We start from the raw sequence: 13,246 nt of genomic DNA, 5'->3' as shown, positions 1-13,246 counted from the left end.
CATAAACTTTTAAGAAGAGAAATCTCTGTAAGTTTCAATAGTTAGAAACTGGATTCTGCCTGCACTGTAAGAACTTACATCCCTTTTCATTTCAAAGCCTTTGGGTTTGCAACCCTGCATAGTCCCACCTGAAATAAGTGTCCCAACTCTTTCCACATATACAGGATACAACTTCTCTTTTACACAGCTCTCTTCATTTTCAATTTAACATACTCCGATTTTATTAACGGTCTCCTAGTACTTCTTGAGAAGAGGTCTAGTATTATCGGGTTGCATGAACACACATAACCCAAACTAGAACTTCATTTCTCCAAATCAGTCTGCAACTACTCGTAAGTGATAGGAAAGTTTTAGTGATAAGGCTATAGTCTCTTTGCGGCTACTTTAGCCAGGGTAATATTCTGATGACACTTACTAGAGAGATTTAAGCAGCAAAAGTTTGCCTTGATAGAAATGATTGAGCAAATCAGAAACTCCACTCACACAATACACAATTTATAATGCAGCAGTTCACACAAATTAAGGCCGAGTAAAAGGTCTATCTCCAGATTTTAAATATCCAGTGCACCCCTGAACTGCAGAAGTCAAAACAGCGGTATTCTTTGCATTACTGTGCCATCAATGTACTTGATTTGTTCAGTATGTTTAGAGACAAAATAAAGAAGAAAAAAGTACCTGCTAAGCTTAAAGTGTTGAGGACAAACTGGGTACCATAAAAAATAGCAAAGCAGTGTTCTTCTCTTTGTTTTGCTTTGCAACGCTCAAAGTCCTTTGAATTCTTTCCTGGGCGGATTTCTTTTATTTCCATCAGATCCACTGCAAGAAAACAACATTCAGTCAGTACAATCGCCCCTGCACTCCCGTAGAGCCTGAAACAATAAGATGAACAAATCAAAGCATATATACATATATAAAATATCTATCTATATAAACTTACAGATCTTTATTGGACAAGAAATGCAAATTGACCAGCTTGCAGTCCATGAATTCACAACTAAATATATTACTAACAGACAGCAGTAGAATAAAAAAAAATTTAAAAACCCAACTTTTCATATTTTTAGCATTTCACTACCACTGGTTATCCATGGAGAAAGTGTATACAAATTGCCCCTTTGGGTTACAGAAGACATGATTTCACAAATGGCATTTACTCTAAGAAAGAAATTTTCAATTGCCATGACAATTGTTCAGAGACAAAAAAGGAAGACACAACTTCTAACTTACCCACCTGAAAACTAGACGGTTAGCTAATCTTGTCAGCTAGTCAGCTACTATAGACACTGTCTCTTGTAAGAAAAATATCTAAAGTAGGAATATAAGGAGAAAATCCAACCTAATAATTAAAACATTTCTGAGTTTTTGCTGGTCAACTCCAAAGAGATATCTGTCATTTAAAATAACCTGTTGTATCACTTTCAACTTGCAGCTTTCCACAGAACACGGCTACTCACTAGAGCATAGCAGAATGGGAATGCTGCACAAGCTCACATCTCCTCAAGCAGCTCTCTTCTTATCAAACCCTTGCTACATGGCCTGTGTAACAGTAGCGAGACAACACTGAAATAGAAATATGTGCATTCTCAAGATAAGATACTTATTAGAAAACTGAGGAAGTGGTTTTGTTCTGACCGTGGACCAGACAAATAAACAGCGCTTCCCACTTCTGGACAGTTTTGACTTACACGCTACAGGATGAAGAGTCACAAAAGCCATTTCATGGCTGCTTTTGTGTTTATCAGACCTAGCAAGATCCAAGGAAATAGCTGAGGATTTCTCTCCATGCATTTAAGAATGTCACAATATAAAAACACTGTTTTAAATGAGCATTTCATTAGTAACCAGAGATGAAAAGGCAACTCTGATGTCAATGGAGATGGAGCTAAAAAGTGGTTAAAGCTTCGGCCTGTGTAACGCTGGGTTTCTACAATGCCAGCATGGAAAGAAGGAAGAGACAAGTAAGGAAGTTCATCAGTGAAAACCTGATAATCAAACATCAACTCTCAGAACTTCTGTGAAGTATCCCAGGACACGCTTTCCACCAGACACTTCTTTTCCCCCTTACCTTGGAAAAACAGGACTTCAAAGGTTAACCTGAACTAATAGCAGTACACAAGCATGCATCTTAAACCAAATTTTCCCAAATGTCTCAGCTAGCTTCTCAAACCAAGAAAACACCTCCCAAGATCCATCCAGAATCTCACTTAAATCTCTAGCAGTGTATCCGAATACCCATCCCAAAATGCCAGCATCTGAAAACGATGGTCTAAACCTACCAATTCATGTCCATATCAGCAGAGGAGAATCAGGACGCAGAGACAGAAAATACCCAAGCGGAGAGGGAAGGAGGCTGTGTGGCAGCAATAAACAGCGTGGGACTGTGCCCCATGGTGGCTCATTCTAACCACGGGCAAGAGCGACCCCAGTCTCCTCTTCTGCTTTCCCTTCCCCAAACAAATCCCTGATGAAAAGTAAAACTAACTTCAAACCAAAGCACACCTTTTATGTTAAAGCCACACATATGGACACCACACCAAAGACCCTCTCAAAGTATAAAACATAAGCAGCAATAAAACAGATTTCACAATGTGCATTCTGTTGCCATTTCAAGCGGCTCTTACCTCATAGTGACCTCTGAAACAAACGCACGAACTTACTCAATGTCTCCCCTCAGTTACATATACTCACTACAGCTCTTTTCCTTGCATTACAACTTTTCAAGCCCACTATCCCATTCTCCTGCATGAATGTATGCGTGCTTACATACAGGCACAACGATTTTTGTAGGCACAGGTTTCGCACTGGTAGCCATATTATTGTTTCTCCAACTGGTCTTTGAAAAAAGAGATTACTATACCATGATTACTAAACATTCAGTAAACAAAGGAAGGGTTCAGCAAGAAAATAAAATTTGGGAAGAAAAACAAAGAGATAAACTATTTAGATAAAAGACTCTCAAATACAGGATTTTATATTACTGTACTTCTCAGGCAATATATTATATACATCCTACAAAATTCCAGCAAGATATTATTACACTTAAATAAGAGATATAAAAAACACAAGTTTTACTCTTTATATTTTTACAGAAAGATACATATAACACATTAAAGTTTCAGAAAATTAACATAAACTACCTATATGTATTTTAATGGCATTTTATAGTGTTGTTTAGGATGTATCATTGTATAATATTGAAAGGAAAGCCAAGGCAGAAAAATTGGAAAAAGAAGAGACATGCACAGCACGCATAAATATTGGTCTCGTGTTTTTAAGATCTGTTGTTTCCCCAGGTAGTCTGGAGTCGTCCAGCACCCTGCACATGATGCCCACTGAGTACAGAATGGCCGATCCCAACTGAATCCCAAAAGGAACAGGCCAGGAAAAGCTGCAACATGTTTCAGACTCAGATTAGTAAATCAACTGTACCAATTTAGCTGTTACATAGTTACTGTGAATTTTTTATAACACAATCTGTCACTGAACAACTAAAACTTCATGCCTGTGCCAGGTTCCAGAACTACAAGGACACCACCTTCTTATGCCTTAAAGAACTGGAGCTTTCCTCTTTCTCAATCCCACAGGCAAAATGCAGAGTCAGATCCTGCCCTTGCTTGAGAGACAGAGATTCCTGGGGCCTGATAACACCTGAAAAAAGTACATCCTGGACACATGCAGCTTGCAGTGTCAGATCACATTCAAAACACTTGCAGGTGTTATTTCCATAATACACACGCAAGAAGGCTAATGCACTTACCAAGGAAACAGAAATTGAACTACGCCCTGTAGAGGGGTTGGTTCATGCCCAGAAAGACAAAGAGGACATTCTCAATGCATTCAGTCCCCAGTCGAACAGTTTACAAGTCTAGTGCCACTCTATAAACCCTACAAGTTTACATTTCATCTGTTCTTTTATGTGGTTATTTCCACAGGTTCAAAGGATTTCCTCAGCAGCATCAGTCACCCATTGATTCTGACAACTCCTTCAAGTGGCTCTTTAAGGAGCCCAGACTCCAAAGCACCTTCAATTACAACCCTGTTTCAGGCTCTGATCTGGATGTGCGGCACTTGTTCAGAATCTGGAGCTGCACAACTTCATCTCCTGCTGTTGGGTGTTGTTCAGCAAACCAGTTAATTCCATGGATCATTACACTACTACACAGCTACTTTCCAAAGACTGCACAGATTAATTGCTCGGTGCCCTCCAGAGTGCCTGCTAGAGCTCTTTTCTGCCATAAACTTAACAAACTTGTGATCCTTGACATCTCCACAATCTCCACTCAAACAACTTGGCAGTAGTGATCACATTCTGCCAGTTATAGGTATGAACTGCTGTTACCTTTCCTTCAGTTACACTTAGAGGTAGACAGTAAAACAGAACGTGGATTCCACTACAGTAGGTGCTCTGCAAGCTGAGCAGAAGACAAGACATACAGCAGGCACAGGTAGAAACAGATGTGAACAGAACCACAAAAACATTAGCTCTGGTTAAGAGGGCGACCATTCAGCACCCAGACAACCAGACTAGGGAACGGACCCTCCTTAAAATCAACCAGTGCCATCAGCAGAACACCTGAGGTTAGCTGGAAGCGCCTTTTAATTTTTAATATGAAACCAATAGCCATTTGAGGTGTATGGCCCCTTGAATTCAGAGCTCAAACTGGGAAGGACTATAATACGTTCTTGCCCTGCTGAGTAGTCCAGTGAGAAGTCATTAACTTAACAGTAATGTGTCGTTACTGTACATGACGGCTCTCTTAGACCCAACTACTTTAAAAAAAATCTATGGGTTTAAAAGACACACTTCTCTAAATCTTATGTCAGTCACACAGCTAAATCCCCAGAGGACCCCTCAGAAAGGCAGTCATGTGTGCTTTCTCAAGATGTATCATGCCATTTCTCATGTTCCACCCTTGCAACCCTGTTTTCAGACAATTTTGTGGCTTGCCTGTAATGACTTCCTTGGGCCGCTGAATGTCTCATCTGCTCTCTGGCATGTGCGCCACTGAAAGCTTTAAGCTAAGGCTAAGGAGACCCTCAAAAAATCACGCATCAGCTCCCAAACAGAAAGTTTCACCTTCAGAGTCCAGGATCAAAAGAGCCACAGCAATCATTGCTTTGATATATCTATTGAAAAGACAGTATCATTAGGACTTTTTTCCAAGTGCCAGTTCTCTCCTGTGTGCAGTACCATTAAAGCTTCCAATACTGGAATCTGTATTGCTTTCCTTTGGCAACGAGGTTTCACTCAGCACCTTCCGTGGTTGCAGAATAAAGATTTTAAAAAAAATAAAATAAAATTCTAGTTAGCTAGAACAGCACCACCTGTGGCAACACACGTAAGATTGCCATTACATGAAGTTATACATCCCTGCATTTCACCTCACCCTGGTATAAACTGTATGTTTCCTGATCTGGTTCTGTTATCTACAGGACTATATTATAGATGCAATACTTGTCCAGCGAGCTTTGATCACCAAATATCCAGGAGTAACATTTTGCAGAAACTAGTGATTCCTGCTTGGCAATGTAACACAATCTGAAATCACAAACTCAGTGCAATCTTGCAGATCAAGAAAAAACAGAGCAGCTCCCACAGGTTCTAATTCTATATATAATGTGAATTTACAAAGTCAGGGAGTGAGTGGAAACAAAGAACTTTTTAAACACCTGTGAAACGTGAGTATTTTGCAATAAATTAAGAATACCAAAAAAGATAGGTGAACTTTCTGTTCCAAAGACTAGGGGATTAAAATATGGTTTAAATCACTTTGCAAAAGCAGGTCACCACATGGAAAAAAAAAACAACCCACAACCAACAAACCAAAACCCAAACAATTCCAAGATAATTAAAAAAAAAAAAGGACAAATCATCTTACATTCTCAAAAGAATCCTCCTTGAAACGTGCATGCTTGTATTAAAGAGAAACACACACCTGCACATTGAAGGAAGGCACCATATATTTCTCAGAGCATAAACTTTCCTGGCTGTGAATCATCACTTAAGAGAAGGATTCACAGAAGAGTATGCAGATATTCACATATTTTCCAGTGACTAGTCAAGCTCTGGTCACCACAAACTTTCCCTTCATAACTGTCCTTAAAGCAGTCCCTCCGTTGCATCTGATAAAGAATAAAATACCCATTGTGGATCAGCTTCCTGGAGATTTACACCTTGCCACCTACTTGCTCTGCAAGCTTCAACATCGTAACCTCTTTAGGCCTCAATTTATTCATGTGCATATAAATGCATACACCATAACACGGGGAAATTGTGAGGTATTATTTGGTAGCACCAAAATGTAATTTCTGTCAGAAAGACCCAGGTGCTGGTCACACATACATGTCTCTTAGCAAAATACTGACAAGCCCTTCTCACTCTTGGCCACCCCTTCCTTCCTCGGCCTTTCACTGCTGTCCTGTAGTTCCCTCCACCGCCCACTCGTTTACGACAGTGCTCTTGTTTGTGGGCTGTTTGGTATCCTAGCAAAGAACCATGGAAGCAGAGTAGCTGATGTGGACGCAGAAGTGATCCCCAGATAACACAGGGGTGTCCAACACATGCCCATCGCGTGGCCAGCCTGTGACTCTCTGAAGTAGGGAGAAACAACACAGGGTATGTGTGACCCAGAGGCCACCCATGCAGACACACGCACAGCTCTAAAGGGTAAAAATCCAATTAAAATACACAGCAGAACTATAAGGAAGTGACACGCTGAGCAACACACTGCAATAATTCATGCCAGTATGTCACAGCTTCACAGTCATGTATGCAGTATGCATAAATTAGTTTCCAGGAACAAAGGGTCCATTACAAATTAAACAAGCAAATCAATTCCCTCTGTACAAGGAAACTGAAATTTCCTACTCTCATGTGTTGGTAAAGCAAAAATTAGTTTAGCTCTAGTACAGTTACCAAGATCTGTAGTTCTTCAATTGCAAAGCCAGGAACACACAATGGCCACTAAAACCTACAGCTAAAGGATCCATAGCCAAGTCACAGGGGGTCCCACTTGCACATGGGTATCACTCCATGAAAAACACATTCCCCCACCACAAAATCAGAGTTGTCAAATGCCTTCCCTTGCACTAGGCAGCTTCTACGTCAGGCTGTGCAACAGCAAAAAAAAAACAAGGTGAGGGGAAGACTGTGGTCCACTCTAGACTCCTAAGAGATTTGCTTTTTTTTCCTGGCAGTGGTATCTGATATCAGTGCCATGGGGTTTAAGTCCATGGCCCTGCAAAAAGTGCTCTTTTATTTCTCTGCTGTCTTTTACACTCAAAATTTCTCTCAACGTTCAGTTTACTTTTTTACATTTATAACGTTTTCCAACAGAACTCCCATATTTAAACCAACACTACAGATGAAAGAAACAAAGCACAAAACTCCACATTGCCTCAAAGTCAGGAAGCTGGTGCTGTTACTCTGTTTATATATTCAATGGCCAGAGTAAGAGACTCCAGCAGACAGTAATTCAGAGCAGGAACTAAACTTTGCTCTGGAGGAGCCTGTCATTCTCAAGACTATCTGGGCAGACAGGTAAGACTTCTAAGTTATCTGCTTAATATTAAGCTGTAAAAATACCACCTCAAAGTTTCTTCATACACAGTCAGAAATACCATTACATTTATAACCTTCACTTCCCAAGACCTTGTGCACTGTGCACCAGTCACTAACGTTTTGCAGGGTCAGTCTATCCATGGGGCACTACTATCACAATGTTCACCAAAACTTACTTATCAAGAAATAAAATTTGGGGGAAAAAAAACCACAATGGCTTGAAAGCAGTGGTGATCTGAGCAAGTATTAATATTACACTGCAACATACAAAGCACAACAGGAGAAAACAAACAAACAACAAATAAAACACACAAAACCACACAGTTCAAAGGAAAAATATCTGTCATCAGAAATTAAACCAATCTCTTGGCACTGACAGTCTGGGTAACTTAGAGCCTCGCAAACAGCCCCATAGCCCACCTGGAAAACTTGAGGTTATCTGTAACAGTTTAAAGTGAGGACAATGCAGAATATAAAAAAAAAAAAATCCCTTTAATAAGAGGCAGAAGCAAAAGCTGTGAAATTTTGTAGCCAGCATCTACAGACAAGTATTTCCTTCAGATGACCTTAAAACAGTTAGGGCATCTAAAATGTCTCTGTGTACAAAACAAGAGCAAGATGGCTACAAGAGGCTCAGGCACGGGCGAACACAGTCCCATCTAGCTCGGCCCTGCTTCCTTCAGCCATTTGCATAGCTCTCTGTGGGTCCACATAAGGAAGCACAAGCTGCTGGCATTCATTTCAATACATTAATGACACTCTGCATGCCAAACATTCATGATAAAAACATCTCTTACACATGCATTGCTCCTTTCTATCCCTTTCAGTTATGACGATTGGTTGTGCTGGACCCAGCTGACGTAGGAAAGGCATACGCAAGGTCTCAGCAGGTCACTAAAGGAGCAGCAGCACTAAAAGCCTTCCTTAAATTGGTACATAATTCTCTCTCTTATTTGTAAAGTTAGAACTTACCAGAACCTAAAATAAAACCCTGTATTTGAAGAATTAAGAAATTGTGTAGCACCACTCCCAGCACTGTAGTAACTGCCAAGGAAAAACAAACAACAAAAAAACCCCTTCACAAACAAAAACAAAACAGTGACCAAACACCTCAGTTGCATTATGAGTGGACTTACTTGGTCTGTATCACCTTAAAATTTAGCCAATCTGCTGCTGCAACAGCATATCCTTGCCCTGGTCATTTTTGTCAGAAAATTCCTTTTCTACATGGCACATTTGGACACATCTGCACTGAGCCATAATTTTAGTAACTCAGTCTATTCCAGACAGAAACACCAACAAGTTTTTAACAAAAAGGACCCTTTCAAGAGTAATGCCATTTAAAATGCACAGTACTGCCACTGTGGGATTGTCTAAACATTTATGTCAGTATACCTAATCCTACGTTTCCCTTGCACAGGTCAATTTAATTCCAGAATAAGAGTAGCTAGCTACCTCTTCGATATTGTGAGGCTTCGTTTAAATCACTTCCAAGATAATATTAATGAAACTTGAAAAAAGCCCTTGTGATAATTATGAGCAACTGCAGCTTAGAGAAATTTGAGTGTCCTTCACACATTTACAGCTCACCAGCATGAAAATAAGCACTATGAAATGCACAACTCACAACACCATACACATCTGTTAGAGAGAGGAAGAAAATCCTCTTTTTTCTTAAAAGGAAGAGTATTAAAGTATAACATGTGTTCTCCATCTTTCCTACCTATCGGCAGTCTATTTTTGTGTCTCAAAGCCTAAGAACTCTCCTCACTACCTGATTTAGAAACACAAATACCATAGCAAACGTAAACATTCTCTTTTCCACCTTCTGTAAAGAGCAGTTGTCAAACGTGAGTTAAAATGGCACATGCACAACAGGAAGCATCTTAACTTTCTCACCCATACGGAATATTAATTCTTACTGGATTGCAGCACATGCAAATAGCAACCATTAAGATGACATCACAAATATTATTCCTTGTACAGCACAAGCATATTAATAATACTTGCGATGATAATTCCATACTCTCACAGCCACTAGAATAAGTGGTTTTTATTTTTCACAAAGTCAGTACAATCCACCAGTAGTTTGGTATCCTTCATAAATACATTTATATATATATACGCCAAAACAACTTCTCTCCTACGACAAAGTTGGTACCACCTCCTCTGTACGGTTCTAGAAGAACAGAAACTTTAATTCCCCTGTCATTGGTATTCAAGAAGTCCATCTATTCAATTATCAAATATGAAACCTTCACATCCATAATTTTTCTGGTTTTCAAGCAAAAAGAAAGCCTGAGTCTCAGTGAAAACCAGTAATAGCAACATAGAAATAAATAAATAAATAAATATTTCCTTCCTCTTCAGTAAAAACCATGTCAGCAAGTTAAAGCTGCAGTGACTTTCATTTCAAGCAGATCAGAAACAGTTCATGGTAAATGGTAACAACTGTTCATATCCTATTCTGAAACAATGTTGGCAAAATACACACTGGTTTGAGGCAGATCTGCTGCTTTTTAAAGACAAGAAAACAGTATTTTGCATATTTGTGCTTCTGAGTATGACATATTCTCAGACCTAAAGTTTCCATCGTTATAAAGGTCACTTAAATGTTACTAAATTTAGAAAAAAAAAACAAAAAACAAACACAATCAAAAAAAAAAACCTACAGTTTTCGGGAAGAGAGGCAGGTGGCTTTTGGGTAAGTCACAGGTCTGTAACTACATTCCCTGTTCTAGTAATGACTGCCCATGTAACCACAGGCAAATCATTACCCTCCTGGATTATCCAGGCGTAAGAGTCAAATTACAATATTCAGTTTCTTTTAAAAGTGCTAAAAAGCCTATGCACAAAGCAAACTAATTATCAGGATGCATTACCACAAACACATCACCACCAGGACGCTTTGATAAAAGAAGATTACAAGTCAAGCACTGAAAAAGTTGACCCGAAGTCTGGAACGCACAGTCTGCACAGCTTGAATATTGGCCTCTCTACGGAAATGGCTACCACAAGTCTTCAACTGCACGATCACATATTGGTTTTGCCAGAGAACTCTAACGTCTCCTTCACCCGCTAAGTGGTCATTTTCTATTTTGTTTTAATCTAACTGCACGATCACATATTGGTTTTGCCAGAGAACTCTAACGTCTCCTTCACCCGCTAAGTGGTCATTTTCTATTTTGTTTTAATCTTACTGCTCTGTGCATAACCTCAGGCTTTATTTGCTAAACATATTCAACCCATGATCTCATAATTCAGTTATTCATCTCCTCTCACGACGTTCGGGACTTTTTCTGGGGGGGAGACAAGCTTCACTTAGAGATCTGAGCATGTAAGAACCAGTAATATACTTTGCATTCACACATGTCACTATAGGAAGGAATAATTACTTTCATTTTTTCACATAAGAAACTGGGGCAATGCCAAGATTATGATCCAGACTACCTGTTAATTAAGGTGTCCAGACCTGTTTGTTTTTTCCCAGAACACTGCATATGACCACATTTTTACCACCAATAATAAAAAACATTCTCCAGACAACCACTACACTACGTTTCCAGTTGTAGGTACAGTCTACACAAGGAATGAGACAGGCTCCAATGGAAACTGTAGTAAACGGAGATTTAATACTTGTGAGGAGCATGAAGGGAAGCTGCACAATCCAAACATCATGCACCTTCACAGTGTCTGTCTTACAGATCAATGCATTTTTAACGTACTGTGTATTTACCGAAAAGAACCTCAACAGAAAAACTCCCTTCTTCTTCCTGGTTTCTCTCATGTTAGTGTGTAGTCACATCCAGGGAGAAGACCAGGAGCACCACTCCTGCCTCCTGCACTACTGGAGTAACTGGTGCCAGTCACAGACGCTCTGTGCATGGGTAGCAATGAAGGACCACTCTGTCGATTTTTTCCCCACTGGAATTCACGTATGTGTAGTCAAGCATCCAAAACAGTAAGATGCTATAGGAAGAAACATCTGTGGTACTCTCAATATCTAAAGCATTTTCGAGGAAGCTTTTTTTCTCCTTAATTATGCCTCAGTCTCTTATTCATAAACACTTTTTCTTCTCTCGGGACTTGTTGCTTACTGAAATTTCTGTCTCTGATAAGTAAGTTTGATTCTCACCTCTGTAGATTCTCCACGTTGTATTTATTCTCTCACTCCAACATACCTGCTCAGCCTTCCCAGCTCTCCAATTCGAAACTCCAACCCCTTATCACAATTCCTCTTCCCAGAGCGCCCCAGTTCCTCATCACCAAACTTTTCATATTAGCTGAAGCTGACCAATAAATTACTCTGGCAATTCAGGCAAGTAATTCAATTCCTTTACTGAAGACAAACATCACTTAGCAGTTCCATAGTAATCATGTCCATAATAAATTCAAAAGAGTTATTATATAATCATATGTAAGCACTGTAATTACATTATACTAACAGGAGCTGTACAAATCCCAAAAAGCACAGGCTGAGCTTGGCTGACATTAGTCGTATTCAGTAAGAACTGAAGATTAGTCTCACTTTATTCTTCCGCCCTAGCGTTTGCAGTCCTGTGTAGCTCTACACTCCTCTCCTATTTCCTGACCTTGTTATAAATAGTGGGTTTAGTCAGTTCAGGTACTAACTGAAGAGACAGTATCAACTCAGGACCTTAAAACCATCTCTTATATCTCACAGCTTCATCCTCCTACATCATTCCCAATAATGGCCCTAAACACTGATCTCTATCCTGAAACAAAAAATTCCCTAGAAAAACAGAAATTTGAATTCAGTTTCCCTGCATTTGGAATTGGGTTGGGTTTTTTTTGAAAGCAAAGGGGTAAAGAAGTACTACTCACCTGAATTTACAAGACATCTTGATATTTAATGATGGAAAACAGCTGTCACTCAGTAACTCAGAGAACACAAGCATCATCATACTCACAAGATGAAAACTTTGAGAACAGGGCTTAGGGTAAAAGCTCATTAACCATACTTAAGTAGTGTTAGCTATCTAAATAACAAGCCACAGAAAATTCTTGACCTACATTGCAACAATTCAGAATAGTCTCAGCACATTACCAAACTCTTTTCAGCCAAAAACTCCATTACGTTAATATATGCTCATTAAATCAATATTTGACATTTATATCAATTTAGTAGTAATTCCAAGTTCAGGTACACTTTGCAAATACTCACAGAAACCTTCGATCTTGTCAGCTGTCTTGCTCCATGCCACCTGCCTGGTTTCCATTATGACTTGAATAGTCCTCCTTTCCGGACTACTCTTCTTAAGATTGAATACTGTCATAACAGTTCCCAACTCCAAAGTCCTTTTGATCTGGCTTTTCTCATACTCTGGCAGCACTCCATAGTCTATATACTTTCTGGGCATTTTAAAATTTTTTTTAAATCAAACTCTTATGGTTTCCAGTGTCCTGAAAAAGAAAGAAAAGGGAGAAATTTCAATATTCAAATCAGCATTTTTATTTCTTTAAAAATCACATTTGTTTAAGCTAAAGCTATCTAATAAAAACTTCCACCCAATCAAATATAAGGCTAAGGGGCATAACTCTCCATATGTTTTTATCTTTAACTGCATGTACAACCCAATCAATACAAAGACAGATTTAAATCTTGGAAGTCTCAGCATTACGACAGGAAAAAAAGCAGGGAAAATAAATAAAATAAATAATTTT

The 13,246-nt window shown here is 39.2% G+C and overlaps 1 protein-coding gene across 1 annotated transcript in view; it reads right to left on the bottom strand.

Moving 5' to 3' along the window:
* The window catches only part of PLCG2 (phospholipase C, gamma 2 (phosphatidylinositol-specific)), a 53,926-nt gene extending 40,984 nt beyond the window's left edge, over nt 1-12,942 (bottom strand). Inside the window, exons 1-2 of the mRNA XM_009879365.1 lie at nt 12,747-12,942; nt 676-816 (exon numbers count right to left, since the gene is read on the bottom strand). Coding sequence (XP_009877667.1) covers nt 676-816; nt 12,747-12,942 — 337 coding nt within the window. The remainder of the gene's footprint in view (nt 1-675; nt 817-12,746) is intronic.
* Nucleotides 12,943-13,246: the final 304 nt, after the last annotated feature.

The sequence above is a fragment of the Apaloderma vittatum genome, unplaced genomic scaffold (assembly GCF_000703405.1).
Source record: "Apaloderma vittatum isolate BGI_N311 unplaced genomic scaffold, ASM70340v1 scaffold13932, whole genome shotgun sequence".
Classification (NCBI taxonomy): domain Eukaryota; kingdom Metazoa; phylum Chordata; class Aves; order Trogoniformes; family Trogonidae; genus Apaloderma; species Apaloderma vittatum.
The sequence above is the reverse complement of the archived record's forward strand: the minus strand, read 5'-3'. Positions and strand labels throughout refer to the sequence as shown.